Source organism: Apodemus sylvaticus, chromosome 19 (assembly GCF_947179515.1).
Source record: "Apodemus sylvaticus chromosome 19, mApoSyl1.1, whole genome shotgun sequence".
Taxonomy (NCBI): Eukaryota; Metazoa; Chordata; class Mammalia; order Rodentia; family Muridae; genus Apodemus; species Apodemus sylvaticus.
Window position 1 is genome coordinate 35,993,932 of NC_067490.1, and position 19,675 is coordinate 36,013,606.

The 19,675-nt window shown below is 38.9% G+C and overlaps 1 protein-coding gene across 7 annotated transcripts in view; it reads left to right on the forward strand.

The window, feature by feature from the left end:
• Zup1 (zinc finger containing ubiquitin peptidase 1) overlaps positions 1–18,430 on the forward strand; it is a 35,365-nt gene extending 16,935 nt beyond the window's left edge. For all 7 annotated transcript variants that reach the window (XM_052164496.1, XM_052164493.1, XM_052164495.1 and 4 more), the window contains exons 6-10: positions 3,101–3,289; positions 3,459–3,624; positions 7,833–7,984; positions 10,745–10,965; positions 15,381–18,430. In XM_052164496.1, the coding sequence (XP_052020456.1) occupies positions 3,101–3,289; positions 3,459–3,624; positions 7,833–7,984; positions 10,745–10,965; positions 15,381–15,428 (776 nt within the window). In that variant the 3' untranslated portion in view covers positions 15,429–18,430. The remainder of the gene's footprint in view (positions 1–3,100; positions 3,290–3,458; positions 3,625–7,832; positions 7,985–10,744; positions 10,966–15,380) is intronic.
• Positions 18,431–19,675: the final 1,245 nt, after the last annotated feature.

Genomic DNA, 19,675 nt, shown 5'->3' on the forward strand with positions numbered 1-19,675 from the left:
TTGTTATATACTTGACACTTAGAGTATATATAACATTCTTAGGACTTGCATAGTTGCTAACTAATATTAATAATCAGATCTGCCTTATTCAAGATGGTATGCCATTTTTTTCCTGGTTACTGTTTTATTTGTTTGCTTGTCTTTTTTTCCAATTAAGTTTTTGTATCTCTGTTAGGGTACTAATGCAGTTTATGTGGAAACAGTTACATTCTTATGACAGACTTTTTTTTTTAAAGACATGATCTCACAGGGATGCAGAGATTGCTAAGTAGTTTAAAACACTTGTTGCTTTTGGAGAGAACCCAGGTTTAATTCCTAGCAACCACCTGTAGCTCACCACAGTCTGTAGCCAGAGCCAGGATATAAATGGATATTCATTCATTCATTCATTCACTCACACACACACACACACACACACACACACACACACACACACACACACTTCTTTCTTGTTGTTTTAGAGACATGATCTTGCTGTATAGCCCAGGCTATCCTACAACTCTCTTTGTTGATTAAGCTGGTTTTAAACTCACAGAGATCTACATGCCTCTGCTTCTCAAGTGCTATGATTTAAATCCATGTAGTGCTATGCCAGACCTGTGTATGATACCTTTAGATAGACGGTTCAAATTTGAGTATATTTTCTAAATGTTTCATGTTTTTTGGAGGGAAGTTTGAGACTCAGTAGCACAGGCTGGTCTGGAATTGATTGGTTAGCCTTGACTGTCCTCAGACTCTTGGAGGACCTCTGCCTCAGCCTTTACGTGCTAGGATTATAGCTATAAGTCACCACACACAGCAAATCTCTCAATTTTTGTTTTTATTGTATGTGTTTTGGATGGAAGGTTTTTTTTTTTTTTTTTAAAGATCACAAATGTGTATTTCTTAATGATTCTTTAAATATGCTGTTTTTTATTTTCACCTGCATATATATCTGTGTACTATTTACATGCTTGATGTTCATGGAAGCTAAAATTGGGCATCAGATACTCTAGACATGGAGTTACAGATGTTTTTAACCACTGCATGTGTGCTGGGAAAGAACCTGTGTCCCTATGTTTTTATTTTTAATCTATTTGGTTTCTTCATTTATGGGGTCAGGGTAGGGCTGGCTGATTTTGGAAGGAAAGAGGGGATCTGGGTTTTTGTCCTTATTTATAACAGTGTTATATTTGTATGCACTTACAGATGACTAATGTAGTTCTTTTTCTGATACCGTGTATTGAGTTTTCCTTCTGCAACGTTGTCAGATGCCCTGGAGCTTGGGTTGGTTTTAAGCTGCCCAGTGTGGGCACTGGGAACTGAACTCATGTCCTTTGCAAAAGTAGCAAGTGTTCTTTCTGCTGAGCCATCTCCCCAACTCTGTGGCAAAGATTTTTTTTGTTGTTGTTGTTGTTAATTATGCAGGTGTCTATTAGAATAGTCATTTAACACTCTTTTATATATTTATAGCCTTATATTGTAAACAGTAAGGTATAATTTAACAATAGGTAGTTTATTTGGAAACTATCTAAGGATATTTAGGAATTAAAAATACTTCTGGGCTGGAGAGATGACTCAGCAATTAAGAGCACTGACTGCTCTTTCAGAGGTCCTGAGTTCAATTCCCAGCAACTACATGGTGGCTCAAAACCATCTGTAATGGGGTCCAATGCACTTTCTGGTGTGTCTGAAGACAGCTACAGTGTACTCATATAAAAATAAATATTAAAAAAATTACTTCTAAGAAAGTTGTATGGTATTATTACTAAGATGAAGGTTACCAGGAAATGAGGTATTCCTGTCTTATATGTAACAAACGTGGCAGAGTATACTCAAATACATGCCAATTATAGATTTTCACCCTTTCATTCTAAAAGGACTGTCTTAAATCTTGATCTCATCCAAGTCAACATTCATCATTCCATTCCCAGGTGCTTGTTCTGTGTATAAACTTAGACACTTAAACTCTTACATGTCGCTTTGCCATAGTTTTCTCCATATATGAATTTAGTACTCACTAACAAGTCATTCCCATTGCTCTTTTTCTTCAATGTGAATTTTATTTGGTTTTTCTTTTCTTAATTTATAACTAACTTCTATTCTTTATGGTAGTGGGTATAGTTATAGCTATTGGTTGCATGATTGGTTTTTGTTTGCTTTTGCTTTTTACCTGTCTCCCTAAAGACATTTCTTTTTATATTTCATTCATATAAAATACATATAATGACTTTTCTTTTTTCATGCCACATACTATGAGACTGCATAACAGACATCACTGCACTGAAGTGGGCAGCACCAAAGTTTTTAAAGAATACTTTAAAAGTTACAAAAAAATCCTTTAATGTCCTACTATGACAGAGTATGACTAGATAAGTAAGGGACACACAAAAAAAAAATAAGTGCAATGTTTGTTTTTGAGAGTTAGAAAAAGGTAGTTAAAGATGATGTTTGTCCTTAAACGGTTTTTAGTGTTCTAAGTGGAAGAAGAATATTCTAAAAGGAAGAACCATATATAACTTGTCTGAATACCTTGCTTAACCAAATTCTAGCATTTAGTCTAGTGCCATTTTCCAGGAATGTTGTTACTATCCAGTTATATGTACAAAATGTAATACTGAAATAAAATTTAAATCCATAGGCATAATTTGTTTTTTTGAATCAAACAGTTTTATGTTAAGAAGAATGCTAAAAGGTCAGATGGACGCCACATTGCAATCGGCTGTATAGGCTGTAGATTAACGTGAAACACTATAGGCTGTCAGGAGGTGCTTTCTTTTAAGTGGAAGCAGGTTAACTAAGACTGAACAAGCTCTAGTAGTGCAGTAAATGGAAAGACAAGAATATTCATTCTGCAAGTATACTTTTGTGTCTCAGGCTTTGCAGTTGAAGAGCTTAAAGATGCAGAAAATTTCAATGCAAGGAGTACTGTTTTAGTGTTAGAGAACTTGGGTTGTGGGGACAGTACACGAGCTAAGGTTGTAGCAGTGAGAAGTAAACTAACGCTGAGTTGTAAGGGGTTTTCCTTTGGAGCTCGAGGCTGATGTTAGAGATGTAAACAGCCATTTAATGATGATAAATGGATCTTTGTAGTGAAGTGTCTTAAATCTCTCTATTTTAGGAATTATTGAAGCCCTCCATAGGTATTATCAGAACGTCGCCACAGATGTAAGGTGTGTGTGGCTCTCTACAGTGCTGGACCACTTTCACTCATCTTTTGGGGACAAAGGCTGGGGTTGCGGTTATAGGAATTTCCAGATGCTACTTTCATCATTACTGAAAAATGATGTGTATGGTGACTGCTTGAAAGGTATGTAAAGTACTAATACCATCTGAGTTTATGATATATAGAAGGTGTTAGGAATAAGTGTCTTAGAAGCTCATGTGAGTTTGTCTAGTAGAGTATATGTGATTGCATTATATTACTCTTCAGTGTATTAGTACCTTGCCTTGTGACTTATTTGCTTACATAATTTCAGGTATGTCAGTTCCTTGCATTCCAAAAATTCAGTCCATGATTGAAGATGCATGGAATGAAGGTTTTGATCCTCAGGGAGCCTCTCAGCTTAATAACAAATTACAGGGAACAAAGGCCTGGATTGGAGCATGTGAGATTTATATACTTCTGACCTCACTGAGAGTAAAGTATGTACCTGTAAACTACAACTAACATTATTGTGTTCATTTGCAAATTATCAGCCTTAAATTTAGTGTGACTAAAGTTAGCAACTGTCTTAGCTGTGTTTTCATGCTGATAAAAGTAATTTCAGTGAGAAAGGGTTTTTTTTTTTTTTTTTTTTTTTTTGACTTAACCCTTTCTAAGGATGCATTCCATCATGGTGGGAGACAGTGAAGGCGTAGTAGATAACATTCCATCATGGTGGGAGACAGTGAAGGCGTAGTAGATAACATTCCATCATGGTGGGAGACAGTGAAGGCGTAGTGGATACATTCCATCATGGTGGGAGACAGTGAAGGCATAGTGGATACATTCCATCATGGTGGGAGACAGTGAAGGCGTAGTGGATACATTCCATCATGGTGGGAGACAGTGAAGGCATAGTGGATACATTCCATCATGGTGGGAGACAGTGAAGGCATAGTGGATACATTCCATCTTGGTGGGAGACAGTGAAGGCATAGTGGATACATTCCATCATGGTGGGATACACTGAAGGCATAGTGGATACATTCCATCATGGTGGGACATAGTGAAGGCATAGTGGATACATTCCATCATGGTGGGAGACAGTGAAGGCGTAGTGGATGCATTCCATCATGGTGGGAGACAGTGAAGGCATAGTGGATACATTCCATCATGGTGGGAGACAGTGGAGGCATAGTGGATACATTCCATCATGGTGGGAGACAGTGAAGGCGTAGTGGATACATTCCATCATGGTGGGAGACAGTGAAGGCTAGTGGATACATTCCATCATGGTGGGACACAGTGGAGGCATAGTGGATACATTCCATCATGGTGGGAGACAGTGAAGGCATGGTGGATACATTCCATCTTGGTGGGACACAGTGGAGGCGTAGTAGATAACATTCCATCATGGTGGGATACACTGAAGGCATAGTGGATACATTCCATCATGGTGGGACATAGTGAAGGCATAGTGGATACATTCCATCATGGTGGGAGACAGTGAAGGCTTAGTGGATGCATTCCATCATGGTGGGAGACAGTGAAGGCATAGTGGATACATTCCATCATGGTGGGAGACAGTGAAGGCGTAGTGGATGCATTCCATCATGGTGGGAGACAGTGAAGGCATAGTGGATACATTCCATCATGGTGGGACATAGTGAAGGCATAGTGGATACATTCCATCATGGTGGGAGACAGTGAAGGCATAGTGGATACATTCCATCATGGTGGGAGACAGTGAAGGCGTAGTGGATGCATTCCATCATGGTGGGAGACAGTGAAGGCGTAGTGGATACATTCCATCATGGTGGGAGACAGTGAAGGCGTAGTGGATACATTCCATCATGGTGGGAGACAGTGAAGGCGTAGTGGATGCATTCCATCATGGTGGGAGACAGTGAAGGCATAGTGGATACATTCCATCATGGTGGGAGACAGTGAAGGCATAGTGGATACATTCCATCATGGTGGGAGACAGTGAAGGCGTAGTGGATGCATTCCATCATGGTGGGAGACAGTGAAGGCATAGTGGATACATTCCATCATGGTGGGAGACAGTGAAGGCATAGTGGATACATTCCATCATGGTGGGAGACAGTGAAGGCATAGTGGATACATTCCATCATGGTGGGAGACAGTGAAGGCATAGTGGATACATTCCATCATGGTGGGAGACAGTGAAGGCATGGTGGATACATTCCATCTTGGTGGGACACAGTGGAGGCATAGTGGATACATTCCATCATGGTGGGAGACAGTGAAGGCATGGTGGATACATTCCATCTTGGTGGGAGACAGTGAAGGCGTAGTGGATGCATTCTATCATGGTGGGAGACAGTGAAGGCATAGTGGATACATTCCATCATGGTGGGAGACAGTGACGGCATAGTGGATACATTCCATCTTGGTGGGACACAGTGGAGGCGTAGTAGATAACATTCCATCTTGGTGGGACACAGTGGAGGCATAGTGGATACATTCCATCATGGTGGGAGACAGTGAAGGCATGGTGGATACATTCCATCTTGGTGGGACACAGTGGAGGCGTAGTAGATAACATTCCATCATGGTGGGAGACAGTGAAGGCATAGTGGATACATTCCATCATGGTGGGAGACAGTGAAGGCATGGTGGATACATTCCATCTTGGTGGGACACAGTGGAGGCGTAGTAGATAACATTCCATCATGGTGGGACATAGTGAAGGCATAGTGGATACATTCCATCATGGTGGGAGACAGTGAAGGCGTAGTGGCAGAAAGTAGGCAGTCAGGAAGCAGCGCCTTAGGAAATGGAAGCCTGCTGAAAAGGTCCAGGACCTCCCTCTAGTGACTGGCTTCCTCTAGTGAGGTAACTTCTCCTCCTAGTTCCTACAACCTTCCCATAGAGCACTGCTGCTAGCTCACCAAGTCTAACTTGTGAGCCTACTAGGGGCATTTTACTTTCAAACTACAGCAGAAACCTGTAACAATTTAGAATATTTTGTATATTTTGTTTCTGTGAGAGGCAAGGATGGGCCGTGTAGGCTGAATTTTAAAATAAGATATTAAATGTTTTTGGTTATACTTTAAAATAGTTTTGAAGTAACATAAAAGTGAGCTTACCTCAACAATCTCATTTATTCAAGATGACTTCACTGTAGTCTGAGGCCAAATAGGAGATACATGGATGTAGAAATGTGAATTCCCGTGTCTTCCTATGCTCTTCCCTATGGAATTGTAGAAAATTGAACATATTCAGAATTTCTTTTTACATTTATTTATTTTTATTTTTTGTTGTCAAAATTTTTAATGTAAATTCTCATAGACAATCCAAGTTTACAAATTATAAGCAATTATAACTTAGTCAAAATTATAGATTTATTTATTTTTCCCCCTTCCTTTTTTCTGTCTTGTTCCAGCCCCACTCACTCCAGCACATAGTTTCTTTGTTTCTTATTACAGATGGTTGTAAGCCACCATGTAGTTGCTGGGATCTGAACTCCTGACCTCTGGAAGAGTAGTCAATGCTCTTAACCGCTGAGCCATCTCACCAGCCCTCATTTATTCATTTATGGAGGAAAATATTTAGAATAATTTTGACTAGTACAAATGACTTCTACTTGGGATTAAAACCAGAATTCAGCTTCTTTGTTTTTTTTTTTTAAATAAAGATATACAAAAACTTACTGATTAAATTTTAATCTGTTTTTGTGTTTATACTGAATTTTATGTTTATACTGAAATTTGCTGAGTACAGAACAATCCTGCAAAATGTCAGTTTTCTTTAAAACTTTAAGAAATATTATACTATTTTGAAGTTATATATAGAGATGCATGTTTGTGTATATGTGCATGAGTGTAGATGCCTTTGGATCCCCTGGAGCTAGAGTTACCAGCCAATTCTGACTAAATGTGGGCCTTTTGCTTTTAGTGTCTGACCTGTTTCTCTAAGCACCTAACTTTTTATTATTGTGTGTGTGTGTTATGTGGAGGTCAGAAGATAAATTTGTGAAGCTGTTCTTTCTTTCCACCTTGATGTGGGTTCTGGGGATTGGACTCAGGTCACCATGCTTGCAGAGCAAACAGCTTTACCTGATGAGTCATCTGTCAGTTTCTAGTTGATCATTGGGGCCAGAGAAATTATAATGAAGGTGATAATGTCCCATGTTACTGCATACAAGTTTTAAAAGTCAACCATAATCTTTATTTGCTATTTAGGGATACTTTTTTCTTTTTTAAGAATCTATGGTTTTTTTAGATTTATTTATTTATTATATATAAGTACATTGTAGCTATCTTCACACCAGAAGAGGGCATCGGATCTCATTATGGATGGTTGTGAGCCACCATGTGGTTGCTGGGATTTCTGGAATTGTAGCCAGTGCTCTTAACTGCTGAGCCATTTCTCCAGCCCCTCAGAGATACTTTTTATGGTATAAAAATCTTTGTAACTATAAAATCTTTGTAGTTTATTTGTCAGTCTTATTACAAATGATTTGAATAATTTGAATTGTGATGTTAATTTGAATAATTATTTTCCCCACAAAATGGTCTCAAGATTAAAAGTACAAATTTATGTTTACTTTTTTCTTCATAGTGAAGAAATAGAAGCACAAATTTGTTCTAGATTAAGATTTTTGATAGAATAATTAAAATAAAAATTTTTGCAAAAAATTTGTAAAATATTTACTAAATTATCTGCTTTTTCAATTGTTTAGGTGCCGCATTATTGACTTTCACAAGTCAACTGGTCCTTCAGGTACACACCCTCGCTTATTTGAATGGATATTGAACTATTATTCTTCAGAGACGGAAGGAACTCCAAAAGTTGTGTGTACATCTAAACCTCCTATCTATCTCCAGCATCAGGGTTAGTAGATTTCACACACACACACCTGTGGTTTTTTAAGATAGCAGATGACTTGTTGATGGACAGGTGGGAGGTGGGGAGTGCTGTGGTGATTATCAGAACTACTTTTCTTTTTGTTCCTTTTCTTTATTAAACTAATACAATTTTTTTTATTCGATGTATTCTTTATTTACATTCAAATGATTTCCCCTTTTCTGGGTCCCCACTCTCCGCAAGTCCCATAAACCCTCTTCCCTCCCCCTGTTCCTCCATCTACTCCTTCCCACTTCCCTGTTCTGGAATTCCCCTATACTGTTGCATTGAGTCTTTCCAGAACCAGGGGCCACTCCTCCATTCTTTTTGGACATCATTTAATATGTGGATTATTTTTTGGGTATTCAAAGTTTCTAGGCTAATATCCACTTATCAGTGAGTGCATACCATGATTGATCTTTTGAGACTGGGTTACCTCACTTAGTATGATGTTCTCCAGCTCCATCCATTTGTCTAGGAATTTCATGAATTCATTGTTTCTAATGGCTAAATAGTACTCCATTGTGTAAATATACCACATTGTTGTATCCATTCCTGCATTGAGGAACACCTGGGTTCTTTCTAGCTTCTGGCTACTATAAATAGGGCTGCTATGAACATAGTGGAGCATGTGTCCTTATTGCATGCTGGGGAATCCTCTGGGTATATGCCCAGGAGTGGTATAGCAGGGTCCTCGGGAAGTGCCATGCCCAGTTTTCTGAGGAACCTCCAGACTGATTTCCAAAGTGGTTGCACCATCTTACAATCCCACCAGCAGTGGAGGAGTGTTCCTCTTTCTCCACATCCTTGCCAGCACCTGCTGTCTCCTGAGTTTTTGACCATAACCATTCTGACTGGTGTGAGGTGAAATCTCAGGGTTGTTTTGATTTGCATTTCCCTAATGACTAATGATGTTGAACATTTCTTAAGGTGTTTCTCAGCCCTCCGAAGTTCTTCATGTGAAAATTCTTTGTTTAGCTCGGTACCCCACTTTTTAATGGGGTTATTTGGTTCTCTGGGTTCTACTTTCTTGAGTTCTTTGTATATATTAGATATTAGCCCTCTGTCAGATTTAGGGTTGGTGAAGATCCTTTCCCAATCTGTTGGTTGACTTTTTGTCCTTTTGACAGTGTCCTTTGCCTTACAGAAACTTTGTAGTTTTATGAGGTCCCATTTGTCAATTCTTGATCTTAGAGCATGAGCTATTGGTGTTCTGTTCAGGAACTTTTCCCCTGTGCCCATGTCCTCAAGGGTCTTCCCCAGTTTCTTTTCTATTAGTTTCAGTGTGTCAGGTTTTATGTGGAAGTCCTTGATCCATTTGGAGCTGAGCTTAGTACAAGGAGATAAGAATGGATGGATTCACATTCTTCTGCATGCTGACCTCCAATTGAACCAGCACCATTTGTTGAAAAGACTATCTTTTTTCCACTGGATACTTTCAGCTCCTTTGTCGAAGATCAAGTGACCATAGGTGTGTGGGTTCATTTCTGGGTCTTATCAGTGAGTGCATACCATGATTGATCTTTTGAGACTGGGTTACCTCACTTAGCAGATCCTATTCCATTGATCTGCTTGCCTGACATTGTACCAATACCATGCAGTTTTTATCACTATTGCTCAGTATTAAAGTTTGAGGTCTGCATACTGAATCCCCCTGAAGTTCTTTTACTGTTGAGAATAGTTTTAGCTTTCCTGGGTTTTTTGTTATTCCAGATGAATTTGAGAATTGCTCTTTCTAGCTCTATGAAGAACTGGGTTGGGATTTTTATGGGGATAGCATTGAATCTGTAGATTGCCTTTGGCAAGATGGCCATTTTAACTATATTAATCCTGCCAATCCATGAGCATGGAAGATTTTTCCATTTTCTGAGATCTTCTTCGATTTCCTTCTTCAGAGATCTGAAGTTCTTGTCATATAGGTCTTTCACTTGTTTGGTTAGAGTCACACCAAGATACTTTATGCTGTTTGTGGCTATTGTGAAGGGTGTCATTTCCTTAATTTCTTTCTCTTATCTGCTTATCCTTTGAGTATATAAAGGCTATTGATTTGCTTGAGTTGATTTTGTAGCCGGCCACTTTACTGAAGTTGTTTATCAGCTGTAGGAGTTCTCTAGTAGAGTTTTTTGAGTCACTTAAGTATACGATCATATCATCTGCAAATAGTGATAATTTGACTTCTTCCTTTCCAGTTTGTATCCCTTTGACTTCCTTCTGTTGTCTAATTGCTCTAGCTAGGACTTCAAGAACTATATTGAAAAGATATGGAGACAGGGGCAACCTTGTCTAGCCCCTGATTTTTAGTGGGATTGCTTCAAGTTTCTCTTAGCTACCGTTTTGCTGTGTATTGCTTTTACTATGTTTAGATATGGGCCTTGAAATCCTGTCCTTTCCAAGACTTTTAACATGAAAGGATGCTGAATTTTGTCAAATGCTTTTTCAGCATCTAATGAAATGATCATGTGAGCTACTTTTCATGCTGGTCCTTGGGGAACCCAGCACCCCGAGGTCTTTGCATTCCTGTGCGTGGTTTCTGGTTCTCTGCTCTGATTATTTATCCCTATCTTCTTCCAATCTTTGCCCACTTGTCACTTATGTTAAGCCTTTTCAGACTGTACTTATTTAAAGTGAGTGTGTGTGTGTGTGTGTGTGTGTGTGTAACACACAGAAGCCCCCACAGAAAAGTCAAATATATATAGTAGTAGCTGTGTATAGATGCAACATATTAACTGTGATTTATGCATTGAATAGGTCACAGTCGAACAGTTGTTGGGATTGAAGAGAGAAAAAATAGAACATTATGTTTGCTAATATTTGATCCTGGATGTCCTTCTCGAGAAATGCAGAAACTGTTAAAGCAAGATATGGAGGCTGGTAGTCTCAGGCAACTACGGAAATGTGTGGGAAATCTAAAACATAAGCAGTACCAGATAGTAGCAGTAGAGGGTGTTCTTTCCCCAGAGGAGAAAGTTGTAAGTATCTCTCTATATTGGGTGAAGTAGTTTAAACTTTTTAGTTAAATTCAGTGTTGTCTTTATTGCCTCATGACTCATTCTTTTTCATGAAATGACAAATGTCTTTGTCTTGAATATCACTGAATTTCTGGAATGGACATTTTTAAAGTTAGATGGTACCGAAATGCCTTTCAGTTGTTAAACTCATCTTCATAAAACATTTAATTTTATAATTTTATAATTTAAATTTTATAATTTTATAATTACAAAAATTAAAATTAAAATTTTATAATTAAAATTTAATTTTTTATATTGAGTGATAAATAATAATAACATTGGTTATAAAAACAGTTCATAGCCTAACACATGTGGTCTTATTGTTTATTAAAATGTGATTCTGAAGCTGTATTTTATACTTTTGCCTTTATTCTTTGTAGGTAAGTGATGAGTTCCAAATTCCTGAGGAATTTGTAGGTGTTAGCATACCTCCACTGAGGTTGCAAGCTGCAGCTACATCATAGCACACCAAGCCTAGAAGTACATAAGATCTGAGAATTTTAAAATCTTAATTTTTGTTTTATTTTTAATTGTATGTATTTGTGTATAACTGTGTTTGGGATTATGCATGTGATTGCTGTGCTCACAGAAGCCAGAAAGGGTATTAGATCCCATGGAACTGTAGTTACAGGTGGTTGTGAGCTGCTGGATATGGGTGCTACAAATTCATCTGGGCCCTCCTAAGAGCACTGTACCCTCCTAACCATTGAGCACTTCTCCAGCCCAAGGTCTGGAGACTGTATGAGAAAATAAAAAAGACTATTTGAGTACCCTCATATTTGTTTTCTTCTAAAGATGAAACAGAATACTTGAGAGGGACGTGGGAAATAACAGAATCAGGGGGGAAAGAACCAGTGTGTGAAATGGGAGCTAGCTACAGCTTCTCAACTTGAAATGGAGAGACAAGGGTAGTTTACTAGGCTATTCCATTTAGTTATGCTTTAAAAGATTTTTCTACAATGTCTTTAATCCTTCATTGCTGGCTTCTTTTTATGTATGGCCAGATGAGGTTAGTGTTCATTTTATTTATTGGTGAGTGTTCTGATGCTTGCTTACCAGTGCACAGTAACTTTTGAGAGTATAGTGGTGATCAGATGTTGTCATGGGCTCTGAGTAAACAAAATGTTAACTGACGTTAATGTTTCCACTTTGGAAAGTGGGTCACTATTGCTATTAGAATACTAAAGATGTTTTTTCTTTTCTCTTGACATTGTTTCTTTAGGTTGAGGGAGTGGTATATAGTAGCTGTGCCTTTAAGGAATTATAACTATTTAAAGCACTTTGCACATATCAGTATACACATTACTCTTACACATGTCACAAATGGGGATGCTTATACGGAGTAGAAAAGTCAGACCTGCAGTGTAGGCAGTTTCATCCAGAGCTTTACCCTGTTGTTGCCTCTTGAAGGAAGCTAAGTATCTCTCCAGCCCTCATCCTGATACTTTGTAATAAGTTTCATTAACTTCTTCTCTGTACTATGTATGTGTATAATACATTCTGATTGTTTTCCCTACCTCTTCCCTTTTCTGCCTCTCTCCCACCCCTATCAATCTACTCTTAGTTCTGACTTTTTTTTTTTCCAAAAGAAAAAAAAATTGGAGACAAGTCCATTCCTGTATCCTAGATCTCATATAAACCAGGCTTGTTGATAAAAATCACAAAGATCAGCCTGCCTCTGCTTCCCAAATGCTGAGATAAAAGGTATGGACCACTATGTCCTACATTATTAAATTTTAAAAAATTTTAAAACAGATTTATTTAAAATCTTCTTTTGTGTATGTGTAGGTCAGAGGACAGCATTTAGAAGTTGTTTCTCTCTCTCTCTCTCTCTTTTTTTTTTTTTTTTTTACTATGAGTCCCAGGGCTTAATGTCACTTCATTTGTCTTGGCAGGAAATGCCTTTTCCCACTGGAATTCCCATTTTCATTTTCAGTTTCCCATTTTCATTCACTGGCCCCACTTTTATGATATTTTAATAACCGTGCACCTATTATTCATACAGAGTGGTTGGTATTTGCAATTTCTTCTATTCTTCAAACTGTCTTATGGTTGCTATGAATACATTGAGTTACTATTTGTTTCAGACCCATCTAAATGTTTAAGAACTTTCTAGTGAAAGAATAGTTACCTTCTAATGAAAGTTGGTTAAAAAAATAAATACATATATACATTACAGCTGTTAGCCATATTCTCAATTTTTTTTAAAAAAAATTAAAAAAATCTTATTTTTATATTTTTTCAGTGTTCCTGTATACATACCACACGAGGGTGGTTGCCTTCTGATGCTAGAAGACACCATCACAGCCCATGTAGCTAGAGTTATAAGTGGCTATGAGATGCCCAGTGTGGGTGCTGGGAACCAAGGTTACATCTTTTGTAAGAAAAGCATTCTGAAGCCATCTGAGCCTTTTCTTTTGCACCCTATTTTTACTTAAAAAAAAATGTTTTTTTTTAACTTTTGAGACAAGGTCTCATGTGGCCCAGGCTAGTCTTGAACTGTGTAACCAAGGTTAGCCATGAACTCCTCATTCTCCTGCGTCAACCTCCCTAGTACTAGATTATTGGCATGTAATACCATGCCCAGCTCCTTTTCACGGTTTGATAATGGTCATTAGTTTACCTCACTGCACTCTTAGTTTTTCATTGTGTTATCCCAGTACTTTGAACTTGACTAAATTCGTTGAGTTCAGCTTAGTTTAATATGCCTTACTTTATAAACCAAACTTTGGAAATAACAGAAACAGTAAAAATTTCCTTGATGAAATACATTCTGTTGGGCTGAAGAGATGGCTCAGTGGTTCACTGACTGCTCTTCCAAAGGTCCTGAGTTCAATTCCCAGCAACCACATGGTGGCTCACAACCATGTGCAGTGCGGTCTGATGCCCACTTCTGGTGTATCTGAAGAAAGCAATGATGTACTTATAAAAAAGAGAGCAATGATGTACATAAAAAAATATTGTGTTTACTCTGTTAAGAGTTTTGATCATGTGTTTTTACATCTGGTGCGCCTAACTCCTCTCACATCAGCTCCTACCATACCCCAGTCATGTCCTTTTTTCTTTTTCTTATGGGTTCATGGAGTCTAGTGTGCGCCATTCATATACTCCTGGGGGTGAGGCCAGCCAGCTGGGGCATGGCCAGTCGTCCAGGAGACTCTCACCCCAAAGCCAACTGTCAGTAGCTCCTCAGCCAGGGTTTGTTTACTTATTGGAGACAGGGTCTTACTCTGTAGCTCTTGCTACCTGGAACTCACTATGTAGATGAGGCTGGCTTTGAACTCACCGAGATCCATCTTCCTCTGCCTCCCAAGTGGTAGGATTAAAGGATTTTTAAGGGACAAGTTTAGGGTACTGTGGCCTCTTCTGATGCAGCCGTGTACCTGTTGAGGGAGACTGGAGTAGGGGATAGGAGTGGGGACTTGAGGTGGGGGGGCTGAGGTATGAGTCCTTGGTCTGGCCTGGAGGCCTGAAGTGCTGAGGGGCTGTTCCATTGCACCAGCGTGGTGGGTTTTGATAAAAGGAGACAGCCCATGATTTTCAAGCTTTATTATAGAGGAATAGAGTGAGAAAGGGGAGGTAGAGAGATGAAAGCCGGCCATGGCCATCTGGAAAGAGGGGAAAAGAATGGGGAAAGAGAAGAGAGGGAGAGAGAGAGGGGGGGGAGGAGGGAGGGAGGGGGGAGAGAGGAGGGGCTGAGTATCCCCTTTTATAGTGGGCTGGGCTACCTGGCTGTTGCCAGGTAACTGTGAGGGTGGAGTTCAGCCAGAATACCAGGTACTTGGGGCAGGCATTGCCCTACATGACTGGTGGTCACAGGGTTATGTCCAACAGGATACTAATGAGGTACCCAAGTTTCAAAATGTTCTTTGCTCTGTCTTTAGCTGCTTCTTTGGTTTCTGGTGTGTTTTGCTCCCTCTCTACATCTGTATTTCTTTGTGAGCTAGCATTTTTACATTTGACATTGTCCATTGACATATAATATTTTGTTTCACTCTTTTCTGTCTTTATCTATAATTTTCTTTATGGCTCAAACTTTAAAATATATTTTAGTTTTTTTTTTTAAGTTTTAGGTCATAATTTTCACTAGGAATTTTCATTGTTATGTTGGGAAAAAACCCCGGGTTTTATTCTCCACATTAAAATAATGAGATACAGAGTTGACATGCATCCACATGGTATAAAGAGAACCGACTTCCACAGTTGTGCTCTGAGCTTCATGTATGTGTTATTGTATATGTGCATGCATACACACACACACACACACACACGTGTGAGAGAGAGAGAAAATAATAAATGATACTAAGTGTTATAAAGTGATAATATAGAATAATTAATTTCCATATTATAATTTGTCTTCTCAATTTTTTTTCAAGGCCAGGAAACAAGCTTCTCAAGTGTTTACAGCGGAGAAGATTCCTTGACCCAAATATTTTCATGATTTTGTAATTATCCTTTTTTTTCTGATATTGAACTCTGATACGGTTGAAGAATACGATTTCACTTAAGTCCTTGACATACTGTTTAAGTTATAAATGTCTATTAAGTTACACTTGTTAGCATTTCATTGTCTAGTAATTAGTTGAATAAAATTCCCTGTTTGCATTGTTGGTTTTGGTTTCTTGTCCATGTCTCAGAAACTTGTTTTATAGCGATAAGCTAATATGAGTCACTTGTGTGAGCTACTCTTAATAGCTAATGTCTAGTAATATGTTTATGTTAGAATGGGTGTCTGAGGCGAGATTAGCCCCAGGAGGGAGCTGAAGCTCTGAGGGATTAGTGGTTTTTCCAAGACTATAACTATTCTCCAAGATGGAGCCACAGCTGTCTCACGGATGTGTATCCAGGGTTTCATTGCTGTGACAGGCACACAGAGAGCCCGTTTAAAGGAAGAAAGGTTTATTTTGCTTTGAGGTTTCAGTGCTTGGTAGGCTCACTCTGGTGAGACAAAATATCATGGCTCTAGGGGGTGGTGGTGCTGGAGCAGAGCCACTTTATCGTCACAAAGCAGAGGGAGAAGCAGGAAGGGGTCAGGGACAAGCCTCCCTCAGGAACACATCCACAGTGACCTACTTGAAGTGGTTCCCTAGTAGGGACATCAGATAAATCCATCCAGTGCCTAATCCACTGACTAGGTATAGTCAACTCAATAACTGGATCTACCAGTTGAGTCCAAACTTTGACCACAAGAGCTGTTTCAGAGGACAATTCTCTGTCTGTGTCATGAGATTCCCTTCTCGCTGCTTAGTAATCACTTTAATTCTTGTAGGGAAGGAGTGCTAGATATCTGTGGTCAAATATCCCTTGTGTGCATGTACGAGAATCTTACTCTACCCCATGAACAAGAGAATTATCATCGAAAGACTCTTAGAAACTCAGAGCCTGTGGGTAATGAAGAGAAGTGGGTTTGTTGGGGAACGTTTTTATGTGTATTCAAATGCTAATTTCAGACATCTGGGTGCTGTCTGGATTTTGTTACTGTCATTATCAAGCATTGCCTGATTTAGTATTTAGTATTTTGTAAAACATTGTTCTCCATCATTTTCTGATTGGTCAGTAAAGAGTGATCAGACTATTAGTTGGGCAGGAGAGGAGAAGGTGCAACTTCTTTACTCAAAGAAAGAAAGAAAGGTACTCAGGTGGGAGATAGAGGGCACTGTGAGGACAATGATGGTACAGGAGCACCCAGGGCAAGACTAAGATGGTAAATAATGGGGCACGTGCCTGGGAAGTAGGCCAGGCCAGGAGAGTTGAGTTAGAATAGCTCAGAGCCTGCCCAGCCTAGTGCCTGATTCTTTTAATAAAAATACCAAGTCTCCATGTTATTTATTGCAAAGATAAAGTGGTTATAATTTACTTTTTGTGGATTGGAACCAAGTCAATTAGAAGTTAAAATTTTGTGTCACTTATAGCAAGAATAATCAAGGTCGAAGCTGCAGAATGCTCAAATTTCAGTTTACACAAAGTATATCAGATTGGTGAGGAACAGAAGTCCTCAGAAGGTTCTGAGAAGAAATGGATATTAAGCAATTTAAAAATATGTTTACAAAAAGAGCAAGAACTTGCTTGAAGATACATGACATCCAGTTATCCAGCAAAGACTGAACTTTGTACTCTAAGAACAAAAATGTAACACTGGGAGGTCCCTTTTCACCTGTCCTCCTGACAACCAGTTTCTCTTATATTACTGTTTAGTTGTGTTTCCATGACCTAGATTATCAGGCAGCCTCCCAATGAGTATCCCAGTCTTAATTCTTTATAATTTGCTCTTAACGGTAAAGCTAAAATGTTCCAGCCTTTCCATGTATTTACATGACCTGGTTTATGCTTTCTTGGTGGTTTGTAAAATACATCCTGTAGGAAAGCCCATGAATTCCTGAGTGGATGTATATTGTCAACACGGGCGAGGTGTATCAAGGATCAGTGCTTCAGCCCCACTGGAATGGCAAAGCCTTCCTAGGCTCACAGTATTGACAGTAAGTGCAGAAAATATCACTGGAGCTTTCTCTTGTCCTGCCCCCAGTTTATGGTCTGAAGACTGCTACCATTTAGAGACTTCCCTGCCCACTAAGATTAGTCAAGCCTGCCCTCTTGTTCAGGCGTATATAATAACCTGGCCTCCTTCTCTGGCTCTGTGCAAAAACCTGCCTCCCTGTTCAGCTGTGTACAATAAAGATGCCGAACTGCCGGGTTGCTATCAGAATGTCCAGATTCGTGAATCCCAGCTTTTCTGTGTGTTTGTGATCTTTTCTTCATCCCCTCACCCCTGTTAGATGAGTCAGTCTTTGGGGCATGGCCTTCCTACACTATCCAATCTCTCCTTGCCTCTACAGGTTCAACTAGCCCCACACCTTTTACTGGGAATTGTGTTCAGCCTAAAGGCTCTTGCCAAAATGTACCCCTTGCTGCTGGGAGACCTTTCCCCATTGCAGTCCCTATGGTGGCTCTTAAGTATGGGGCAGACACACCTAATTACTTTACCTCAGTGTTAATAAATGTAGACCAATGACCTAAAAGTTCCATTCTATGACAAGGTAAATGGAAAGTTGTGAATTGCTGTTTGTTTTCTAAAAGTTACAAAATTGAATCTTTTTTTTTAAAGATTTATTTTTATTTGTGGGTTTGTGTGCACTTACATGCAGAGTCTGTGTAAGCTAAAAGATATATCAAATCTGCTGGAGCTGTAGTTATATGTAGTTGAATCTGCTGAATGTAAGTTCTGGGATCTGAACTCTCACCTCTGTAAGAGTGATAAGTGCTCTTACTCTGACCCAGTTCCCCCATTGAATTGTTTTTAATTGACTCTTTACTACAGAGTTTGAGAAGTGCTGATCTGTGGAACCCTGAATTTGTTGTATTATACTACTTGCCAAATTGTAGTCTCTTTAATTTTATATTTCGTCTTTAATAAAAACAATACTCAGGAGCTGTGCCCAGGTTTTATTCACAATCTCATGATGTGTCTAGTACATTTTAAAATGTCAGGGATGATGAGTTGGCTCAGTGAGTAAGAATACTTCTTGCTCTTACAAAAAGACTTGGATTCAGTTCCCAGCACCCACTTGGTGGCTCACAACCATCTGTAACTCCAGTTCCAGGGAACCCAACACCCTCTTCTGACCTCAGTAGGCATCAGGCATGCATGTGGTGTACTTGTATGCATGCAGGAAAAACACTCATACATGTAAAGTAATAAAATAACTTTAAATGCCCTTTTAGTGGATAAATTTTTTTAGAGTGTTAGAGAATGTAAGTCTAAAGTGTCTGGATACTACTACCTCCCATCTCCGTGTAATTCATTTCCACCAACTAATTTAGGATGAAGACAGAGTTTGATGGAAAAGTTGGGGAAACCCAAAACTAAACATTTGAATGTTCTTACAGCTTTTACTCCATTTATGGAATTGTGAACACTCACCCAGGAAAGAGAATGAGTGAACACATGAACAATATTTATACACAATATCACTGGCTTCAGTAAAAGCAAGTATAGATTTAATACATCTCCATCTAGTTCTGACAGGCTAAATGAATGCTTTAGGTTATTAGAGGTTTGTTTTTGTATTTTATGTTTTTGAGTTTTTTGCATATATATATATATATATATATATGTACATATATTTGTGTGTGTGGGTGTGTGTGTGTATGTTACACATGGATGTCAGGAAGGGATGTTAGATCTCCTAGAACTGATGATTTCAAGCTATCATGGATGCTGGGAATCAAACCCAGGTCCCTGCAAGAGTGACAAGTACTGGTAACCACTGAGCTGCCTTTCTAGTCCAGATTATCAAAGTTTTGCATTTTATATCCCTTGACACTCAAGAACGAAGTTTCCAAGAAGCATTGTGAATTTTAGCAATCAATATTTGTCATGTTGGAAATTGACTTTGAGCATTCATACCTTCAATGCTAGCACCTGAGAGGCAGAGGCAGTTGGATCTCTGATTTTGTGACCAACCTGGTCTGCATAGTGAGTTCCAGGACAGCCAGAGCTATATGGTGAGACCATGTCAAGAAGAAAATAAAGACATGGAGAGCTTTTCAAAGCAAGATTACATAAGTGTAATTACATAAGCTGTCGTGGTTAAAACAGTGATGTGATCATATCACAAACTTCTGAAAAGTAAATACAAAGTCTCCAATATGATTGTTTGTGTGTGTGTGTGTG